Genomic DNA, 23,532 nt, shown 5'->3' on the forward strand with positions numbered 1-23,532 from the left:
GTTCTTAAATATCCTTTCTTCTGGGCTGTTACTTGTCACGAAATAACTTCAAGCCTTATTACACTGTGAGGGTTGGGGTTTGTTTTTTTCATTGCTTTCCTCTAGCAAAGGGTTCTTGGGAGGACAGAAGTCATCAGTGATACTGTATTATCTTATAAACAATCTAGCAGGTATTTACAGGTGACAATAACTTCTTCCTCTTAGTGTTTGTTTTCTAGATTTAAGAACTATGCAACTACATGAGAGAGAACTGAAATTTGACCAGGGTTGTTATTTAAAATAATTGGTCTGCAAAAAATGCAGCACTTTTTCCCCCTAAACTTAAACTGCATGTGTGGTCTGGTCTTTTATCACTCCTTTACGTTACTTGTAGCTGTTTAATAACTTCCTGTAATACCAGTATTGCCAATACGTTCTAAAAGGAAAGGTACTTCTGTCCTGGGTGTAGCTTTTTGGTTGTTTTTTGAAACAGAAGGCCTTTACTGAAACCCAGGTTCTGGATGTCATGGAAGTAAGTTTCAAATTTTTCAGTTGTGGTTTGAAGTGCTAAGTTACAAATTTGACTTTTGAAGCCAAGTACTAAAATGTGATCTGCAAACTCTATTCGCTTCTAGTGTGAAATATTAAAGGTCTCAAAGCAGGCCAGAAGGCATTACAACTTGAAAGTGTAATCTAGTTAACATCGATTCTTTTGTAGGTCTGAAGTTATACCCACAAAGTTATATTGTTGCCCTGGTTAGCAGGGTGACAGAGCAGGTGGTGCTGTATTTCTAAGGGTCTGTATGTGTGAAGAAAGAAAATACCAGCTTCTCCCTTACTCCTGAGAGAGATCATATCTTACTAAACGCACATTGACCACACATCCCCTCATTTGCCTGAGGTTTTCTTATGCACTGAAGATCCTTCTCTCATGCAGCGGATCTACTGCAGCCCTTTTCAGTAAAGGTCATCTGCAGCAGGAGGGCTGTCTGCTTCTTTTGCATTGTGGCTGCAGTGGAAGCATGCATCTCAATTTCCCTTGTTTTTAAGCACAGGCCCTGGGGCAAGTCTTCACAGCAAGAACTGTGGAAAAGTGATCCATGAAGGCTTGTGCTATTACTCCCAGATTCTCTTTTGCAGTGAACCCCTTACTCCTTTCTCTTCATTTCTCTTGGAGTTTCTTCAGAGGTGCTTGTTACATGGGAACCCAGAAGGTGAAATTTCAGTTCTGAAAGACAAGCTCTTTGGAGTGCCTGGACAAGAATAATTGAGTTTCTAGATATAAAGTCTATAGTATTTGGCTGATTACAAGTCATTTGTAGATGAATATGAGTCTCTGTTCTAATGTTTCAAAGGAGCAAATGCAGTGGTAGGCAAACTCTAGAAATAGTCCAAGTTGTTACCTGTAAGAAATTTAAGCATTATCAGAAAACAGGTGTTACACGAATGCCCAAGATTTAAATGTTATTCTAGACTTTGACTTTGGAGGTTAAGTGGCTGAGTGGTAGTACCGTTTAGGTAGTAGCTTTTCTTTAAATCTGTTTATTTTTGGTTTGTGTAGCAGCATGTGGACTTGTAGAATATTAACATTTTTCATTAACTTCCATCTATATCTGTGGCAGGCCCTGGAATTCTTATAGCAAGTTTTTCTACTGGACAAAAAAAAAAAAAAAGGAAGGGTAGGGTTAAATTAAAACCACCTAAATTCCAGCAGGCATTTGCATGAAAACACTGGGATTTCTAGTATGGAAGATGGGTGGTTACTGAAAGCTGTCTCCACTAGCTCATTCAAGTGGATGGGAATAATCTTACAAACTTTCCTAATGCAAAGGGGATCAATACCTTAAGAGTACTAGTTCTTATTAAATACAAGTGAAATTTTGTATTAGAATTTACTCATTGAGTAGCTTCGAACAGTGACTGATGTGTTCACTGCCCATGTTAATACTGTTTTCATCGTATGCTTGGAAGAAGTAAATTCCTGGTCCTCTTTGGATCTTAATTTCTGCTTTCCCCTCCAGGAAAATGAAGGTACTACTTCCATACAGTACTAAGGAGAGCAAGTTTTAATGACTGTTTTAAAAACCTGTCCACTGGACTTTTCTTAGTCTTTTGAAGTTATGTTCTGAATTACTTCAAGGTGAAAGAAAAGCAAAAACGTCCCCATATATTTCTGGTTTTAAAGTGGTTTTTGATTGGGTTTATTTTTTCTTTTTTCTTAATTCTGTTTCTATTGTTGAAATGATGCATTGCCTGCATTTTATTTTTGTGGGCTTTATCAAAGTCAGTGATGTTTATATTAAAGGCCTAGTTCCCTCTTCCTCTCCTACCCCTTGTAAATAGGGTTTCCATTTAGGAGTTTATAACAAACGAACACGAGCACCTCAGTGTTCAATGGACTTCATTCCTACATTTCCTTGAGGTAAGGAAGTATTTTCTCTGCCTGTACTAATGGCAGACTTGTGTGCTTCTCAGCATCTGCACAAGAAGTTTTGAAAATGAGCAGAAAATAGGAACTCACATCTACTGAGTTCCAAATCAATTTCTTATGCAGTAAATCATCATTTAAAGAGGGACATGTCCCCACTTTTGTTACTCTTAAAGGCTTATTGCACAAATTCAAAATGTGCTCCCACTGTTAAACTTTATTACCACTGTTGCTATTACCTTTTAAGTGTCTTATTGCATGCTAGGATAAGGTTCTGATGCAAGTTCCTCAGTGTATACCTAACAGAGTCTTGCTGGTAGGAGAGATGGGAAATGCAGCCAACCATCAGGCAGGCTGGTGCAGGCAAGTCTGTCTTTTGTCAGAGTGGATAGTGGAATGCTTCATGCACGACTGTAGTTAATTTTCCATGCTATTGTACAAATTGTCATTGAAAACTACTCATTAGGTATGGGGCTTAAACAGGGCTTGTAAGCTTGCCTGTGTCCAGTGTCTGCCTAACACTGTGTTGGGTTAGGGTAGATGAGATGTTAATGCCACCTGCTGGCTCAGAATTAGTGTGAGTCTTGCTCTGCACCCGGAGGAAGTAGACAGTAAGGAAATACCCGATGAGCCTAGCATTTGTACATCTTAAAACATAGGATTAAGAAGTCCTGGTTCTAGTTTGCTCTTCTGGAGAGAGGATCATTATTTCTGCATTCTTTTTCCCTTCCCAAAGATTAAGGAGAGGAGGGGGATTAAATTTATGTTCTGTTGTTTTGCCAGCCGTCAGGACTTGGACTTCCTATCGCTTTATCATTTGGCTAAAATTTTCCTTCTAATCCTACAGATGTGATGGGCATGTGTATTCCTACTGTCTTTCTCTAAGCTATTTCCCTTCTGTCCTGTGTGTGATCATAATAGTTCTTGAAGGGGAAAGGGAGAGCAAAAAGTTGTTTTGTGACTTAAAAGTGTTAGATATGCAAAAGATGCCCAGTGTATTATTGGTACAGGTGTTTGAAATGATCTTGATTGGGGTTTGGTTGTGGAAGATAAGGAAGGACTTCTTGCAGCAAGGTATACATGAACTACGTGATTAAAAAACTTTTATAGACAGATTCAAATTCTTATAATCCTAGTAGCTGTTTTCAGTTAGCATTCTTTCTTGGCAACTCTTGAATCCTGTGCTTTTCCTAATATTTTCACTAAATTTCTACTGCAAAAGAATAAGGATAAAACTCTTGCATCCATTCCCTAGATCGTGTTGTCTCATTCTGCAGGACATCTGTTAGATTTTTAAATCATTTATATTTAGCACTTTTTGAAACTTGTGGTCTATATATGCTCACGTTTTGTTGTTAGAAACTCCACAGGGTGGACCTGGTGTGTTGTAACCATATACACCAAGAAAGGTGGGAGGGGGAAAGGTACTCCCAAGATGAGAAATTCAAGATCTGCTGTGAGAAGGAAACAGCAGAAGTCCTGAAAAAAATGTGCCATGTTTATCCCTGCTCTGAAGTTCTTTTTTACTAATAACTTCATTTAATAAATAGGGACAACATTTGGTCGTCTTTGTCTCTGGAAGGTTTAAGTTCTGTAGAAGTACTGATGTTCTATGATACATGTTCTCAACAGTAAAGAGATGTCTGTTACTTGGGGTTGTGTGTGGGTTGTGGTGGCTTTTTTTTTTTTAAACACTTGGTTTTCAAGGTGTTCCTGCAATTCATCACCTGTTCTCGTTTGTTGTTTCTCAGATGTGTAAAGGAGCTTGGTGAAATTCTAGCATTTAAGGAACAGCCATAACACTTCTCTGATACTTGCTTTTATGCCTAGAACACTGGAAGTATAGGTGTGGTGTGAGTGTGTGTTAAATTACATGCACTTTTGACTGAGAGAAGTTATATTGAATGGTGTAGTGTCAAATTTAGCCTCACTTAGAGGATAGGGTTGGATCAGAAGATCTTGTGATACTGCTGTCAGCCTAAATTTTTCTGTTGATATGTAACATTTCAGCTTCTATATGAAAATAGTTCCTCTTGTGTCTCTCTACATCCAAAACTTTATTGAATGTTATTTGTGGTCATTTATCAAATGCTTTTTTGAAAAAACATACTCATTTCCAAGTTTCCACCTGGAAAGTGAAAATGGCTTAAACCAGACTACCTTTTAGGATTTAGCTACTGTAAGTATAAAGCATGTTAAAGCTACTGCTTCTACTGAAAACACTTGCCAATCTGCTGCTTGATTTTGAGCCAGTAGGAGTGCAACTTTTCCCTTTCTCAAACTAGTGAGCCCTAATTTTGCTGGTAAATAGAGCATCTGTGGATAATGCCTCAAACTTGCTTTTCCTAAAGTAGCTGTAGTCTTCTCCTGTTCTTTGTTGGACTGTGATGCAACAGATGATGGTTGAACTGTCATTTCTTATGGTATGCTTTTCTGTATTCCAACAGTGTGGGATGCCATTGCTTTCTAAAAGTAGCTTGACTTGACTTGGCTTGAAGTGTTGAGAGACAGGGTGGAGGTGAAATTTTCAGTATGCTTTAAATCTTTTTTTTTTTCTGTACACCATTATGGGACTGATGAAACTTGTACATCTTGACACTGAATTGGCTTAAAGTTCATCCATTAATAAATGGTATCATTCACTTCCATGTGTCTTGGTTCTGACTGGTATGTGGATGACTTGAAGTGTATATTCAAAGTGTTTTATCTTAATCATGAGGTTTTGCAAATGTATAATGCTTCTGAATATATCAGCAAAGTATCTTCTTTAAAAAGCAACTGACACTTGAAAACTAATAATGCCAGCAGATGTAAAAATTAAAAAATATTTCCAGTTTATATAGAGCTTCAGCTTTATAAGCACACCAGTGAAATTGTGGTAGTTAGCGGGAAGCCTAAACTTAAAGCATTCTGTATTTTAAAGCTTACTTTTATATCCTTGATAGAACTCCAGGTTACAGAAAACTGAAGGATATTTTGCAAATTCACTTGTAAATCCTTTCTGATGAAAGGTGAAGGGTACCTTCCCACTTCTGTGGAGGGAAGGCAGTGATTAGGGGATGGCCTGTGTACTCTTCAGGCTTATCAATTTAGAGATTCTTCTGTCTCTGCAGTGGATAATTCTTCAAAGTCTGCATCAGCATCCTGACTACATGGGCTTCTGTGATTCAGTTTCCTGGAAGCTGAAGTCTTTCAAAGGGCTTCAGACTTCATGGAGAAGTGTACTGTAAGCTAATACAGCCTTTGGTATATTTGCATATTGTGTGGTATCTGTTAGTTGGTTTCCCCTTGGGTAGTGATTGCAGTTGGAGACCTGGGTGACAGTGGTGCTGCCTTGGATACTTCTAACCAGCTCTGAGATACTCTTCCAAACTCAATTCTGCACGTACCCTGCTCCTGTCTTTCTCTGCATTGAAAGTGTGTCAGAAAAAGAGCTTGGATTTCGGGCATGTTCACCTTCTTGAAAAACACTAAGCTTAACATTGATTAGTAAAAGTCTGAGTATGTAATTGTCTGGATTGTCGTGTGTTACTTAATTTGAATTATCTTATCTTTAACAAAATTTTTATTGGTGCTGAGAGTTTGTGATGGTGAGGCAGCATTTATTCTTGAAGATGTGTTATTTCCAAAGAGTCACTTTACACTGCAGTCCTTTGCCATGTTTTTAGAGCTCTAAGTGAAATATGCATTTTCTAGTCTATTTATCCTAGTGTTACATTGCTCAGGAGGCAAGTAAACCATTGAGTTAATAGTTTGGGTTCTGTGTATGCTTTTTTCAGTAAGGTGCCTGCAGCTTAAAGCAATGTGTTCCATATTGCACTTTATCACACCAGGTAAATCATATATTAAAATATTCCATAACTTGTTTTGAATAGAGGTTATTTTGGGGAGTTCTGAAATACTTTGTGTTCAAATAGCTATGATCTAATTGTAGATTACATTGAATATTATAATTTAAACTCTCAGTTTAGATAGATGCATGACTTACGTATACTTAGCTCTGCATTATTTCAGCATATTATTATACTCCAAGCATTCAGAGTCTTTGAACTTTTATTCAGGCAATAAAAATTGCTTCACTTGTTGCTTGCCTTGGCTTTTGCAAAACACCAAGGATGATACTGAGTGCAAGAGCATAAATGCATAAAAAGGTAATTGGAGATTACGGTAGTCTTAGTGGTGAAGATGAGGTTTGATCATAGTCATTTACAACAGACTTGATTTAACACTTATCAAGAAACTAGAAGTTATTGTGCTTTGACGTTAATTCCGTGTGTTTGCAGACAAATGTGAAATACTTCTCAGCTGGTTCAGTGGGTTCTCCTTTGGCTCTTCTTGGTGGAACAAGGTGCTTTTTCATTTTGGTTTCTGTTAGTAGAGAAGTAAAAGGTAGACATTGGAGGCTAAAGATGAGAGCTTAAGACTTTACATAGTAATGTAAAAACACTTTGCCCCGGGGCATATTGTTAGATGCTTATGTATATGTAGTTAGGAATTTAAATGGCATTTGTTCCTTATCTTATGCTTATTTGATAAAAAATACTCTTTATGCTGTGTTTTGCATACAAATGGAGTAGCAGTATGTATTAATTGTAGTAATTCTGCTAGAAAATTTTTATTTCAAAAAAGTGAGGTTTTTTACTTTGTTCGAATTTGTATTACATATCTGTAATACAAATTACGTGGCTCTAAGTGACAGACTTCTAGGTTTTATACCCAAACAGGATTTTATTGAATTAAAAAAGATGCTATGGCTACTTATTCATTAGCTTGCAGATGATAAACTGTGGAAATAAAACCTGACTGTTTTTACCACATTTCTGTCTCTGCATACATATTAAAAGCTCTCTCAGTGTAAGATCTGGATTATCAGAATTGATCTCGTCTACCCCATTAGTCTCTTAAGTATAGTTCCCAGTGTTCCTGTTGCTATTTGTTTTTATTGCATTTCTATATTTAAGTGATATGTATAGCAGAAATAGCCTACTGATTGCTGTTTGTTTGTAAAGCTTCTTGGAGATGTTTTGTACAATGGGTCTCAACTCTCTTTTGTTTAGAGGTGCCTTTTCAAAGCAAAAAAGAGCCAGGACACCTTTACAGAAGAGGAAGTTGGCAACGTGGAAAACTGATCCTTAATTTTGAGTAGGTATGAAGCAGCAGTGCACTGCTTTCCAGAACTGCTGTAAATTAGGTTGAAATACCTATTTCTTACTTTGGTTTTCCTAAGACGTCAATTTTAGATCCCACATCAACAAATCCTCCTATTCTTTCAAGTCTGAGATAGAGCTGAGTTATGTTATGCATGAACGGGCTGTACAATGAACAGCTGGAACTTATGCACAATTGGATTTTTTTTTTTAAGCAAACAGTAATTGTAGTACGTCTTTCCAAGAATAGCTTCTTCTGGAGGAAAGTAATATAGTAGAGACAGGTGATACTCGGGATCAATATATGATAAAAAAAAGTAGTTTGTTGTTAGAATAAAGACAAGGCAATTTCTTGTAGTATTTAAATGTTCAATGTGACAAACAAAATATGTAGGTAGTTCTTCCTGATGCAGCATAACTGAAATGGTTTCTTTTAAGAGGTGATCTTCTACTGCCCAGTCATTGACTGATATGTGGATCAGTAAATGTCATGATAGAACTGAGTAATGTTGCTTGGATTTTTAAACCTTTTTTTATATGGTAGCCTTTTAGTCTGTCTTCATCTCTGTAGTAGATGAACCAAATGCTGTCTTTTGCAACTTCTGTATCTAACCTACATACGCATGGCACTCCTAGCTATTTCAAACATGTAGTTGGTATAATAAAAATTGTTACTGTTGTTGTATGAGAAGCACTTGTCTTTAAGATCCACCAACTAGATGTATGAAAATAGGGTTTGAAATTCTAGTATATGCAATAAATACTTTTGTTCACTGTTGAACTAATTAGATGCTGTGTCATGCCTTGTCTTGAATAAATTTAAGATCACATCTTCATTCTGCTGTTTCTTTTAAGAAAATTAGGCCATTCTTTGTTTTGCCTTCACTCCCTTACCTTGTTCTTTGTTTTCATTCTCTTCTGTATAATTTACTGTTTCATTCCTAAGTTTTTCTGCCATTGTTCTCTCTTCTTAATTTTGATATCATTCTTCCAAGTTGCATAGTTGGAGAATTTCATTCACCAAGGAGAAAAGAAAGATCGTCTAAGAACTGAATGTTTATGGACACAACCTGCTATTGGATGAAGCCAGAGAGAAGGTACCATACACTCAGCTGTTGAAAGTAATATTCAGTCTCTGGGCTTACCAAATTTACCTCGTACTTCAGGTGAACTGTGTCTTGACTAGTCAAGTCTTTCTGTATTGACATATTGTTTACAGGAATGGTGTCTTCATTTGCTCTTACATAACTGGCACTAGATGGTATTAATAAATGTTCTCTAACTCTATGTTTTAGGTAGATGGGGTGGGAGATACTAGTTCATTTGTTAAAACAGTATCTTTTATGAGAGACTCAGTCTTCAGAGGTTCAGTCAGTATTGGTTTTGTGTCTTACTGAAGTAGGTTTACATCTTAAAAATTCCACTTCGGCTGTCCTGTTCTTCAGCTCTTTGGCCTGTGTGTTATGCAGATGCTTGAAGGAAAGGATAGTTTTAACATGCAGTGTTTATTTTTGATGCCTTCATAGTATCAGTCATATGCTGAGCTTTCCATTAGGCTTTTTTCTGCATTTACAGTGCTAATTGTGCTGACTTTGCTTGTGAGGCAGTAGAATGAAAATCTTGGAAAAGAGATTAAGTACTTAAACGGGATCTTTCTGGAGAATCTTGCAGTCTACTTCTTCCTTGGTCACTGCTAATAATGCTTAATTTCCTAACATGGAATCAGCATAAATGTCTTCTGGAGGAACGGCTTGTGCTTTGGACTATGGAAATATCTTGTGAGAGGCTAGGAAATACAACTCTTTTTCACTGTCTCAGGAAGTGAAAGTGGTGTTCTTCTGCATGGGTTTGTCTGTTTGATATCACACTCCTGTCTAGTTCTACTTTTGTAGTTTTGGGATTGAAATTTGCACAGTAGAGATCTTGTCCTGTTTTATTCTCAATGCTTATGGTAAACTTCCCAAATCCTGTAATCTTTATCAGGGGGTGAAAGATGGGATCTGGATCTTACTGCTTTTAAAGAAGCTGAAGTTCTTGATGCAAGTAACACTGAAAATACTGTTAAAATAATTATTATCAGCTGATACGTTTTTTAAAGTCCTACTTGGAATTGAGTAACTCATAATCCTTAGTGGAAGGAAGAGTGTTTGGAAAAGCAATTTGTTTACACTTGGTGGACTTCTGGGACTTTAGGGAACTTAAAACTTAGTTACGAGTGAGTCCCTTGTGGTTTAATGCCAGACTGTAGGCTGGAGCAATGCCTGTATCAGCTGCTAAATGTTTATAATTCACTGTAGCCTTCACTAGTTGCAGTAGACTTCATTCAGTTGTGCCGCTCATTTCTGGAGGGACATTGTGGAATTCAACTGGAGTGGATCCGAACCTCAGAAATGAACTTCTGTGGGGTGATGGGATATTTTGCGGAGAAGAGCACTCATCAGCCCATGGATGAGGACAGAGCTGCTCTAGCTGCCCACCTGGGCTCCTGCCTCAGCAGAGTTCAAAGTTATGAATGTAGCAGTACCTAGGATTAGGGCAACAACAGTGCTCATACTGATACTAAACTGTAAACTGTTTTGTGTTCAACTTCCCTTCTTTCCTATGATGACAAAATTGTTTGGTTGCCCCTTGCTTAGGTTGTCTGCTATTTCTGTTCTCCTTTTGTAATGAAGTGCAAACTGGATAGATAATTTAATCTTGGATGAGTTGTTTGCTTCAGTTTCAACTTTTAAGTGTAAAAAGAGGCTTAACAGATAAGCAAAAGGACAACAAGTGATAGTTTTGTTTGCTGACAGTGTAAAGAATCTTCTAACACATGATGACTTTTTTCAAAACCAGTTTTGAAGAAATAAAGGCAACCTGTAGACAGCTGTATAAACTGAGTGTTTCTTTCAGGAGTACGAATGGAAAATAGACCGGTATTCAGCATTTACCTCCAGTTGAAAGGCAACCATAGATTGTGAAGAAACTTCATTTCAGTCAGTTAAGAGGATGTTGCAGTTGAGCAGCTGCAGTGCAACATGAACTAGTGTTGAGGACAAATCTTGGGCAATTACTTCATTCTCCTGTCAGGTGGGGTAGGATAAACATAATAGTGTTTGTTTAGTGATTCAAAAATGGATGATTTGGCATTTGAATTGCAACCTTGTCTATCATGTTGTTACTGCGTTAAGGTCAAACTATTAAAATACCAACTAATATAAGTCGAACACGTGTATGTATGGGAGCTGGAGTCAGGCAGAGCTCAAGAGCAGTGAGCAGCCTGATGACAGCTCTGTATAAGGCTGGTACCACAGCTGGTAGATTGTGCAGTGGAACAGAAGGAAGGTTAAACAAGCTTTTATAATCCCTCCTGCCCTGTTCTGGGGATTGAAAGGTACATTGTTGTGAAATGAATGTATTTATAATTTGATTTCCTCTCAGGAGAAGACAAGCATAATGCCTTGCAAACTGATAAAATGGGTCCTTTAGCAAGTCTTTTGCAGAAAGTATTGGTTACCTGTTAGGCAACATGCTACTTCTGTTACTACAGGAAATTTGAGCTAATGCCGAAGTCATACTGGGATTTTTTTGTTCTCTTTGAGCTGATTGAGCTGTGAGAAGTCCTGTGTGTGTCAAATAGGGAAGCAGAGATCTAGAGCTGTCTGGAGAAAAGTAGGGGGAGGTTTAAAATACTGTTTGCTCACAAAACAGGGAGGAATGGTTTGTACTGTGATGAAGTAAGGGTAGTTTTGTTGGAAGAAACTCAGACTAATAGGCTAGCACGTTTTGGGCTGTAATGCATCAGATGATCAAGTGCTAATCTTTTGTAGATGAAGAATGATGGCATGCTCTGTTCAGCGCAAGTATTTATGCAGTGCATATTTGCCTTGATTAAATCTGAAACATACTCGGCCTTTTGTGCTATACCAAAAGGAAGAAATTTTGTTAACATTGCTGGAGATGCCTTCTTCACATAAGTTGATTTTAGTATAGAAGTTAATCTTAGGTGGATTTGCAGTTGATGGGATGAGTGTGTAGTTTGTATATTTATAAGCATTTTCTAAAAGAACAAAGTTACTGCTGTCACTAGGTGATATGATTTTGTTACATTTTCAGGGCATCTTGTTGATGCAAGAGAAACTGATAATAAGTGAAGTTGTGTATATCATGTTCTCTACTGACTTTGATTTGGTGTTCGGCTTTTTCAAAGCTTATCATAAGGCTAGATGTGAAGCTTAATTTTCCTGGAACTCATGTCTTTCAAATGGTGTCTACATAATGTGGACAGGTTTTCAAATGCCTTTTAATAAACACAGTCAAAGCTCCCTCAAAACATTTATTTTTTGTTTTTTTCTCTTTAAGGTTTGGACCCCATGGAATCCCTGTGACCATATTTCCTAAAAGGGAATACAAGGATAAACCTGAAGCCATGCAGCTCCAAAGTAAACCATTCCAAGATGAGGCACAGGTGAAGTGTGAATCTAATGCTGCAGTCCCTGATGACTCTTCTCTCACGCAGCCATCAGAACCTAGCATAGCTAAAAGCCTATGGACTTCTAAACCACCTCCTCTCTTTCATGAGGGAGCGCCATATCCTCCTCCTTTGTTTATCAGGGACACGTATAACCAGTCAATACCTCAGCCTCCACCCCGGAAAATTAAGCGGCCCAAGCGTAAAATGTACAGGGAGGAACCCACTTCTATCATGAATGCTATCAAACTACGACCCCGACAGGTCTTATGTGACAAGTGCAAAAACAGTGTTGTCGCAGAAAAAAAGGAAATAAAAAAAGGTGGCAATGCAAGTGACTCTTCAAAATATGAGGATAATAAAAAACGAAGAAATGAGAGTGTGACTACTGTGAATAAAAAACTTAAAACTGACCATAAAGTGGATGGAAAAAGCCAAAATGAAAGTCAGAAAAGGAATGCTGTGGTCAAGGTTTCAAATATTGCCCACAGCAGAAGCAGAGTAGTTAAAGTTTCCGCACAAGCAAATACTTCAAAAGCGCAGTTAAATACAAAAAAAGTTCTCCAGAGCAAAAACATGGATCATGCGAAAGCTCGGGAAGTCTTGAAAATGGCCAAAGAAAAGGCACAAAAGAAGCAGAGTGCAACCTCCTCTTCCAAAAATGCACATTCAAAGGTCCACTTCACACGGCGTCTTCAGAACACCAGCTCAGGTTCCCTTCCACCCCGATTGCGTTTAAAGCCACAAAGGTATCGGAATGAAGAAAATGACTCTTCTCTCAAGACAGGACTTGAGAAAATACGGAGTGGCAAGATGGCAACTAAGCCCCAGTCTCGCTGCTCCTCCACCCGCTCAGCAGGTGAGGCCCCTTCAGAAAATCAGAGCCCCTCAGAAGGCCCTGAAGAGGCCAGCAGTGAGGTTCAGGACACGAGTGAAGTGCATGTAACTGTTGATCAGGATGAACACCAGACATTGGGCAAAAGAGGCAGCAAAAGCAATATAACGGTTTACATGACCCTTAATCAAAAGAAATCTGACTCTTCCAGTGCATCAGTTTGTAGTAGTGATAGCACAGATGATTTGAAATCTACCAACTCTGAGTGTAGCTCTACTGAAAGCTTTGATTTTCCTCCAGGCAGCATGCATGCACCTTCCTCCTCCTCCTCTTCAAAGGAAGAGAAAAAGCTCAGTAATTCCTTGAAAACGGAAGTCTTTTCCAAAAACGTCTCTAAATGTGTCACACCAGATGGCAGGACCGTATGTGTAGGGGACATTGTTTGGGCCAAGATTTATGGCTTCCCTTGGTGGCCAGCCCGTATTCTTACCATAACTGTGAGCCGAAAAGATAATGGCCTTTTAGTTCGACAGGAGGCTCGTATCTCGTGGTTTGGCTCCACAACAACATCTTTTCTTGCTCTTGCACAACTATCCCCCTTTTTAGAAAGCTTCCAGTTGCGCTTTAATAAGAAGAGAAAGGGTCTTTACCGCAAGGCCGTCACAGAGGCAGCTAAGGCTGCTAAGCAGCTGACTCCCGAAGTTCGGGCCCTGCTGACGCAGTTTGAAACGTGAACATGGAAAGTAAGGTAGGCAAGAAATCTGGAGGCTCCACAAAATTCATAGCCTAGTTAGAAAACTACCATGAAGGACTTGCCAAGTCAGAAGTTGCACTCGGTTGACTGCTCTTTTTATACTAAAGTTCCATTTGTAGCGGTTTCTTGACAGTTAAAGCAAATTGAACATGCAATCAAAATTAGCCTAAAGCGAGAACTTCAGTATTTTTAAGTGAGAATTTTTTTAAAGAAAGAAAAAAAAAAAACCTCCTCAAACACCCAATGCATAGGAGCCATAGCCTCAGCTGAAAGGCAGCTTATTTGCAGGGAATTTTTTAGTAGTTTCTACCCAGTATATAGTAGTTGCTGTGTGGCGAAGGGTTAACACAAGGGATGAAAGTAGTAGCTGTGACTTTTTTTTTTTTAGGTGGCCCATCAGGGAAGTGTAGAACTGTAAGCCTTGTCTAAATGGTCTTTAAAGATTATTTTAAATAGTCTCTAATGTATTTAGTCTGGCCAGTGCAAATTGGTTCAAAGCATGCTTAAACATCTTCAGGAGGCATGCCCCAATCCATATAGGCCAGTTTAAATATCATTAGAAGACTTGCTGAAATTTTTAAGGAAGAAGAATTCACGTAACTTAAAGACCAGATTAAATGGGGTTTTATTGTAGTGACCACTTAAACACTCAGCCTTTCTATGCACATGGGGGCACAAATATAACACTTCAGGGTCTGAGAAGCTGAGAGGGATGCCTGTAGCTCTAAGACAAAGCTGAGAAGTCGCTCAGTATTTGGGATCAAGGGCTGTTAATGCTGCATAGGTGTGAATCATAACTTCTGGTCTTTCTTCCTGAAGAAATCTTTCAGGCCATTTGCCTGGAGGTTTAGATTAAGAGAGGCTTTGTTTTGAATGTGTAAATAATTGATTGATGAAATTGGTCAGATTTTCTCCTGACTGGTTGTTCCTAAATTCTTAGGATACGTCCTAGTAAATTACACTTTGTGAATTGTCAGATGTGTAATTGTTGCATTTTGGATGTATCTAACTTCATTTTTTTTTAATATTTCCGTTTAAGGTATCTGTTTGCAGGTCAGAAAATGAGAATATGTAATTGTGTAATGCTCTGAAATGTAAAAAAACAAACTGTAAATAAAATTGACTAAATCTGAATTATTTGTGTGTGTTTCTCAAAAAGCTTTGAAAAAAATCCAGGATGTTAGAGTACTTCATATGTATGCCGTATTTAGAGGACACCTTTTTAAAAACCAAATTGTCCTTTTTCACGCATTCTTAAAGATAACTGCTTGATGTAAAGTACTATTGGTATACTTCAGTCTTAATTTTGAGATTAAGCAATTATCTGTCCCTTTTGTTTCAAAACTAGCTCTGTAGAGGGCTTTCTGTAAAGTTTATAAAATTTCTCCCTTAATTAGATTTTGTTCCATATATTTGAATAGACTGTGGATAATGTTACTTACACAGTGGGGAAATGTTTTCAGTTTTCTCCATCTATCAAAACCTAATCAGACCCACTCTCCACTGCTACTTCAGCTTTTCTTGCATGTCTTTTGCTCAATGTTGGGGCATTTTCATGCAACTGACTTCACTTTTTTTTTCTTCTAGTTTTGGTCCTTACCTGACCATGTGAATTACTCTCTCTTCTCTAACCCACTACTGTTTCAGCCTTGCAATACCTTGTGAAGAATCTCAACGTTCATCCCAAAGCAGTTTTCATCCTGTTTTTTTCATAATTGCCCATGTAGGCAACAATGACAGATGTAAAAATTTAAGCTTAGACTGAAATTAGACTTTAAACAGACATGAAAATGGGGATAAGGATTTAATTGTCAAACCCTTAATCTTTCTAACTTCAGATTAAATTTTGTATGTTCGTGACACTGTCTGGTCTTTCCAAAGCATTCAGTCTCTTTTTACCTTTTTTAATTCTTCTGTTCTGTCCACAGAACTACTAGAAGTCTAAAGTGTTAAATACATGGCTGTTCAAATTTTCCTCAATTTTACGGTCATCTGTTAGGTGCTAATTAAGCTTCCAAATATACCAGCTTTACCTTGGCATTCTAACAGTTACCAAAAAACCCCACTGGTCAATGCTTTTTGAATGTGATAAACACACAATAAATTTCATAATATTGAAAAAAAAAAATTGGAAAAAAAAAAAATCCTGTTTCACTTCTATGTATTCTTTCCTGCAAACAGAAACAGTTACTCTTAAGTAAAGCTGTACTTTGTTACTAAAGCAGACTGCTTTTTGAAGTCAAGAACACACAACATGGTTTATATGCCTACGCTCGTTCCTTGACGTTTAGAAGCTCAAACGGGTTATAAGTTAGTTCTGAGCCAAGTAGTGGTGAAATCAATAATTATGTTGTTATTTTTCTTTAAAAGACCTGGAAGCTTTGTACTCTATCAATTTATATCAAGTTAGAATAGTATTAAAGCATACATAGTCAAAGTTTGCTCAGGTGTTCATGGTAAGATGGGAGAGCAACAACTATGAGAGGGGTTTCTAGATTGTTTTGTGTTCAAAAGAACTGTTTATGAAAGGCATTTAAAGAGTCTTAGTTTCAATGTGTAATTGATCAGTCTTAAGAAGTCTTTCCTAAGTCTTATAGTGAATGTGCATTATTACTTCAGACTTAACAGGTCTCAAAACAAATAGAACACCACCACGTTACATTAGGTTGAAAATACCTTGTTTGTACCCATCCATGATTTTCCTTTCACTCTGAAGTAGCTAACACTCTAGATATATCTCAACAGACTTCACAGTGGAGAAAATGTTGGGCTTAATGTAAGTCTGGTTACAGTAAGTAACATTGGTTATGGCAGTATGAATGCTGCATGTAGATTAACTTTGAAGACTTAGATTTCTAAGTTTAGTGCTGTTTTACCTATAAACTGCAAAACCCCTCCACTTTTCTGTGCCTATCTACTCCCAGCAGTGCCTACACTTTGAGCGTGGACTACTGTTCTTGCAGTTGGGTACACAGCTACCAGCTTCCATCTCCGAGTTAGCCTGAGAGTTTAAGTGACTTCTTAAATAACTCATGACAGGAGCAGACCTGTACAAGTGCCATGATAGTGCATATGTGTAATTAAGCTGTGCAACTGTTGCAAGCAGCCTGTGTCTTGGGAAGACCAACATCAGTAGAAAGAGTTAGTTTTCTGTTAGCTTAATATAATAAATTTCAAATTATGTCTTTTTGAGTTAATTAAATTCCTCAGTGTAGTTGTTGAATATGTATGGTCTTTCAGTTTAGGGGGAAGACATGACAGGAAATGATGAGGTTTCTAGTACAAGCCTACTTTTCCTTTGAAGATCTTTTGCTTCAGTTAAAATGTTTGAGAGAGTAGTTATTCCAAAACTCATAAAGATTTCCTTTAACTGGAGTGTTTGAAGGTGTGATTGCTCCGTGAGTAAATGTGAAATCTTTGTATGTCTCTGAAGTGGAGTTCTACAGGAAACTGAACAAATACTTGTTATTTTTCTAATCAGAGTTGTAATTTTATGTCAACACTTAAATGAGATAATCACCTCTGATTATATGGTATTTTCTTTTAGTGCTATCTTCAGTTTGAAACCTACATAACTAGCAGCTACCTCACCAGGAGGGGTGTGTTTAGTTGGGGTAATTTAGGTCAGCTGTGCAAGGTTGGGAAGTCTTATTTCTATCAGCATCTTGTAAAATGCCTTTTTTTTAACAGTAGTTTCTAAATGAGATTAGGTTTAAGAAATAGCATATCAATAGAAGTGAGGAAGGGGTAAGAGTTCCTTTTTGGCATTGCTAGTCTTAGGTTTGTTTCTAGTTAACTCTTGAGTCTTGAAACTGATTTCTATTCATGTCTTCTATAAGCTCTTGCTAAAGTTGTCACAATAGAATAGGAACATGAATTTTGGAAAATAAATCTTAGTAGCTAGTTCTCAGTAGCATTATCATCTGTCCTCGTACATGTTCTGTGGAGTACGGTGAAAAAATAGAGCTGCCTTCTTGGCTGAAGAGTTCTGGAAAGGAGGAGGCTGACAATCAGTAAAAGGCTATTTCAGTTCATTTCTTTATGATTGTATTTTAATAAATGCCTACAGGAATAAGAAAATTCAGTCAATGCAGTGGGATCACTATGCTAACCTGTAGATAAAGACTATGAACTGGAAGTTGAGTAGAATGAGCTCATAATTAGAAGTGCAGTAAGGTGACAGTATTTTGTGTCATAAGCCATTTGGTAAAACTGTAGGTATACTATTTAAAAACAAACTTCAAAGTGATCTTATGGTAGAGTTTTTAGTGGTTAAAAGCTGAGGTGCTTTCTGTTCTTACTTTCAGTCTCCTTTTTAAGACCTTTAAATAGAAAGGTAATAGGGGAACCTGAAGGAAGAGAGGAACTTGGTGTAGTCAACTAGATGTGCTACTGGGAGGAGAGCTACAAGTTGGCAGTTTGAGTATAATACGTTACTCCACAGGTTCAGTAGAAGGGAGTAGTGCTCTCCTATTTTAGAGAGCCTGTAGGAGAATTTTGGTGAAACGTATGTTATTGTCCTATGGTCAACTGTTTGAACTTTATCTAGAATCTACTCCATTCCTGTGGAAATGGAGTGTCTTGCTACAGGATTTTGTCAGTTTAAGCTGTGCTTATATTAAGTGTGTGTGTGTGTGTCTCCTTAGGATAGGATATAGTAGCGTAGCTTTTGGGTGTATAGACAGGCTATACTGGCAATAATATAGTAAAATTATCCCTATAAATAAAGTATCAATAGCAACAGAGGTTTTGCATAATTAACTTCCTTAAAGCTTCTTCTGATGTCACTATAGTGATCAGAGATCATCGACGTTTAACATCAGAACAGACAGAGGTCTGTAGCATTGAAAACTTTCGTAGTAGCTGTCAAGCTATCTGAAGATCCATTAGAGCCAAGCTTGTGAGGTGTGGATGTAAGTATTCATCTCCAAATTACTCTTAATCTGTAATGAGAAGAACCTCTGTTTTGATACATGCCCTTAACAATTATGATGGTAATCAAGTTCCTATTCAACATTTAATATATCTCAACTACTGTTCTTTGCGACAACTTCATATTTGAGTTTAAAAAGTTACCTCCTATGGTGTCATCCTGTTAGTGTATTTATAGAGTGTGGCCATTTAACTAGATAAAATAAGATCTCCTTGTAAGATGACTTTTCTATTTCCTGCTCATCTTACTGGCATTTCTGTGCAGCTGTTGTAGTTTGAACTCATCTTTCTCTGACATTGATGTCAAGAACTGTTTATGATCATTTAGACACGGTTTTACAAAACTCCTATCTAATGGCAGTGATATCTTCCCTAAGTCAGAAATCTCTCTGATTATTGGTTTTTGATTGTTAGATCCTAATAGCAGTTTATGGTTTCCTATGATTTACTCATACATTTCTGTCTTTCTTCTGTAGTACCTGGGATGTGTATACCAATGCAGACTGTAATTTAGATTAATTTGTGATTTTTTTTCTTAAATTCCATCATGACACAACTGCCCTTCTGTGAACAGAAGGCAAAATAGCAGTTTCAAGGCACGGCTGTGGAGACAGTGATACGGTGACTGGTTTGCTGTCATGCTGTTTGCCCTGCACGGTTTTGTTGTTGTTGCTACCCGATTCAGCAGTGGGAGATAACTCTCCCTGGGGCAGCACTGGCAACAGGTGCTTGTTGCTGAAGGGAACTCGGATCCATGGCCCCTTCTTTTCCCCAAGAACAATCAGTGTTCTTGGCATGAAGTGTAAGGTAAGCAGCAGCATGGAAAATGAGTGTCATCGATAAGACCAGAGCTTTTATACCTTAGAAGACTTAAGCCACCTTGTACATCCAATAGGGAGGCAAATGGGAGTAAGAGCTGTGTGCCTGCATAACCTTCCCAGGTAGTTTCTGTATGCATGGGGGTGAAAACTGATTTCCTGTGCCGATGGAGATGCATAGTCTTTGATGTTCTCTACCTACCTACCTATGGTCCAAGGAGATAATGTTAACAAAGGCTGCAGGTATAAGTTGGTGCAGGATCCCCTGTTGCAAGTTTAAATTCAGGGTTTGCTCATTCAGTGCATGAAGAAAAACAGATCTGTGGGATTTATTTGGGCTACATCTTTGAGAAATTATTTTCAAAATCAGGACCATGCATATTTTGAACAACTGTAATGCAGTTTCTATGCCAATGATTTTATTCCTCAGTCCAGAGAAGGAAGAAAGGACTATTGGATATTTGAGGTCTGCGAATACTTGCAGGATAGGTGCGGAGGCAAAGTGGTTCTGTTTGGTTGCAACTAGGACAAGAAATAATATTTAAAATTACAAGACAGGAAGTTAAGATTAGGCACTAGAAAATTTATTCCAGTTGTTATAATGAAACCCTAGGTGTTGTTTGGAGAGTTGCATAGTTTTTGTAATTACAAGTTTTTAAAAACAATAGATTAGGCTAACTTCTGTCAGGAATGGGTTAAATTCATCCTGCATTTGGGTATGGGATAGAACAGATGATCTATCCTGACCCCATTTTATTACTAACAATTCTGATTTTGGAAAAACAGAATCTATGTAGATTCTGCCTCATGCATCCTGTTCCCAGTCTTGCAGGAATCACGCTTGGTATAATGGAATTATGGCCTCCTAACAGTAGAGTCTGAGCTTCCAGTTCAGGAGAGCTGCACTGCATCTCCTGCCAGGGGCCTCTTCTATGCAAAATCGTGTTTGGATGACATCAATTATATAACATGTCAACTTTAAATGAGGGTTTGGGGTTTTTTTTAAATAGGTCTAGGTCAGTTTTCATGTTTGCTTACTAACGATTTTGATGTCAAATATGTAATATGAATAAGAAATATTCTTATACGTGCCAGCCATGTGCTATGAATCTATGACTTGGAAGGCAAGCTGTGTTCTCACTAGTTTGTTACCATCACTAAAAGATTCCGTAACAGAAACGCAGCATAATTCTGCTGATACAATTATTCTTGCCTGGTTTTAACAAGTGAATAAAGAGGGAACTTGCTTTGTCAGTAAGGTAAGCAGATACAATTCCAAGAAAATATTTACTTAAATGCTAATCTTACATAATTTTTTATTTAGTAACATTTAGGATTTTTGTTTGGCTTTAGGAAACACTGGTGTTTAATTGTCCTTCTGCAGTGGTTCAGAATTTTAAAGCATGTGGTGCCAGTTTTGATAATTAGCTCTGGTGAAAAGGAACTGAATCTGGACTTTTCAAGGACATTTATTTAGGGTTAGAATCTCAAGCTGCTCTGTATGACCTGATTAAATGCTTCAATTGACACATCATATCTGTATGAATGGCATTTCATAAATAATTGTGGACTGTTTCATGTAATCTGGTTCTTTAGTCATCTAAAGTCATCTTGATACTGATTTTAGTAAGGGGCATATTGTGTCAGCTTTTCTTCAGATGTCACCACTAAAGTCAGCCCTAAAATCAGTTAGTGCTTCATACAGGAACGCAGATGAATGTGGTAAGCAATGGGTCTTTACGTTTGCTAGCACTAGGAATGGTCTGGTTAGTTTTGCTCTTTTGTTGGTTACTTGTAGAACCTCGATTGGAAGGTGATTAACAACAAAGTTGTCTTCTGCCATCTGTAGTGGTTTTTTAGTAGGTAGATATTTTGATTCTGACACACAAACTTTTTTTGTTTTGGTAAAAATACTAAGAAATGTGTCTGCTAGTGGTTGTGGCAGAAGTCTGAGCAGTAGGAGAAGGAAATTATCAGGTTACTGGTTTCATGATGCTCATTTAACTTGGATGTCATGAAAGACATTGGGAATGTGTTTGTGAAAGCTCCCAAATCACTCCTGATTTCTGAGACCTTCAAGAAAAACAAGAGAGAGAAGGCTTAGTACTAAAAATATCTTCTGCCCTCTACCTTAGCTTCCAAAAAAAGAAGAAAAGCAAGCCTGTTTTCCTGTATTTGTGCTAGGGAAAATAACAAATCAAACCAAACCCCAATTTATTTATTTTTTTTTCTCCCTACAAGTTGCTGTTAAAAATCATAGCTGAAGATTTTGAACATTGAATGTTTTTTGGTTGGAGTATCACATTAGCAATATTTCATTATTTTTTGGGGGAAAAAAAAAATCTTGAGATTTTTCAAGTGTTGAGGGATTTAGGGACCTAATCTTTTTTGATTCTTATTTATATGAAAAAGCTGGTTTTGGCTGAGTTTTAGAAATTCTTGATACTGTGTTATATATATGTATTTCAGGGAATTACACATGCAAACTAAAGTATGTTACGGCTCTTGGTTTTCCCTGTAGTTGAGGCCCTGCTGCTGAAGACTGTCTTGGGCTGTAGAGCAAGGCAAAAGTTCTGCTTGATTTTTAGTAATTCATCATCTGGAAGAGAAGCTGATTTTAGCTCTTCCTTACTAGTTAAAATTTGAATCTGTAGCAGTAAGATAACATGTGCTGTTACGTAGATTTTCATGTAGACAAAGTATTAGCCCCCTAAAGAAGTTGCATATATGTTACTGTAACTATTTAAATTTGGGCTTGTTACTTTAAGAGCTAGGTATCTTCTTCACAGTCTGTGATTGGAGGTACTGCTATTTTTACCTTCCCTGTCCTTCTGGGCTGCCTTTTCTTCCTCTTGATGGCTGCCTGTTTTCTGCTGTCTTTCTACTTTTCCTTTGAAGAGAAAACCAAATTATTTCAAAGGTAGTGCTCCTCTTTGGACATTAGTAAATAAGCAGGATTGTGAAAATTTTCACAATAAAAAAATCAGAATCCACATTACTGTGATAACTCCCAGGAAAAACGCTGTGTAAAATGCAGCTGAGTTGGGGCAGACGTTCACAACATCAGTGGTGAAAGGCCGTAAGCCGCATCAGTGCTTGTCCTAATACACATGCACGTTTATTACTGGTGGTAATTTTTATGATGGCTCCATAGTCTCTAGCATTTGAATGAAACTGCTTCAAAACAGAGTCCAGACTGCTGTGAGCATACTGTACATCAGTGGAGAGCCATACCCTCAGAATTAGGTTTTGTTATCACTCGCGTACAAATCATGGATTACACGATAAAGTGAATTAACTCACTGAATGACTGATAAAACAGACAACTTGCTGCGTTCATGAGGGTCGGGGAATTTAATGACATGGATATTGAGCCGACGCAGGCGGCTTGCAAGTGTAGACGTGCTGTCTGTGAGGACCCAGGGACACTTCATCCTTTGTGGCAATTCTGCTCTTTGTACCTTTTGTTCTCTGGGTTGCCAGCCCCTGCTCCGCATGGTTCACACCAGGGAAATCTGCAGGGTAAGAGACATTCGTCCACAATACAAGGAGAATAATATATGTGACTGCACGTGTGTGGCTTTATTTTTCAGTCACTGCATCTCAGAGGCCTAATCTTGTACACTCCTTCCTTAAACCTTTTCTATACTAAACACTGCTATTGATCCAAATAAAATGGTATAAACCCAACTATATTTTAACTGAGCAGATCAGACATCCCCTAATCAGTTTTCGTACCTTGTATCAATCCAGCCCAAGGTTATTTCTCACTGTTCTGGGCTACATCCACATGCAGCACTCTGAAGGTAGCTTCACTGTGACAATACAAAATGTTTCATGTTCATTAATTTTGCCAAACATGCAGGTAACAAGTGTATGGTTAGTGTGTATTGGCATAACGAGATTCTGTGGTAGTTGAATGCACTCTCTTAAAATTAATAAACCTTTATTTTTCTGATCTACGTTTTACCCTGGATTTTGCCTCTGAATTGTAGCATCTACGAGAGCAACTGGTCCATTTGGTCTTTCACCTTCTGTTGCCTCAGTTTTCTTCCATCCTATAATCATTTCAATTGAGATTATAATGTGACTGGCAAGGATTTGAATTTCAAGTTTGAAGACTGTGAGCAACCAAATGGGGACAGTTTATAATACTTTTAATAAAGAATGGGAAGCAAAATACAAA

The 23,532-nt window shown here is 37.7% G+C and overlaps 1 protein-coding gene across 7 annotated transcripts in view; it reads left to right on the forward strand.

Annotated features, from left to right (window-relative positions):
• Positions 1-23,532, forward strand: part of PWWP2A (PWWP domain containing 2A) — a 41,732-nt gene that overhangs the window by 1,619 nt on the left and 16,581 nt on the right. For 3 of the 7 annotated variants that reach the window (XR_012634408.1, XR_012634409.1, XM_074915952.1), the window contains exon 2: positions 11,899-12,866. Coding sequence is in view for 5 of the 7 variants with exons in the window: in XM_074915952.1 (XP_074772053.1) it covers positions 11,899-12,866 (968 nt within the window). In the remaining 2 variants the exon portion in view is untranslated. Of the gene's footprint in view, positions 1-11,898; positions 14,715-22,120; positions 22,139-23,532 lie in introns of those variants that run through there. The other 4 variants (XM_074915948.1, XM_074915947.1, XM_074915950.1 and 1 more) reach the window with 3 other exon arrangements.

The sequence above is a fragment of the Athene noctua genome, chromosome 12, assembly GCF_965140245.1.
Source record: "Athene noctua chromosome 12, bAthNoc1.hap1.1, whole genome shotgun sequence".
In the NCBI taxonomy this organism is placed as follows: Eukaryota; Metazoa; Chordata; class Aves; order Strigiformes; family Strigidae; genus Athene; species Athene noctua.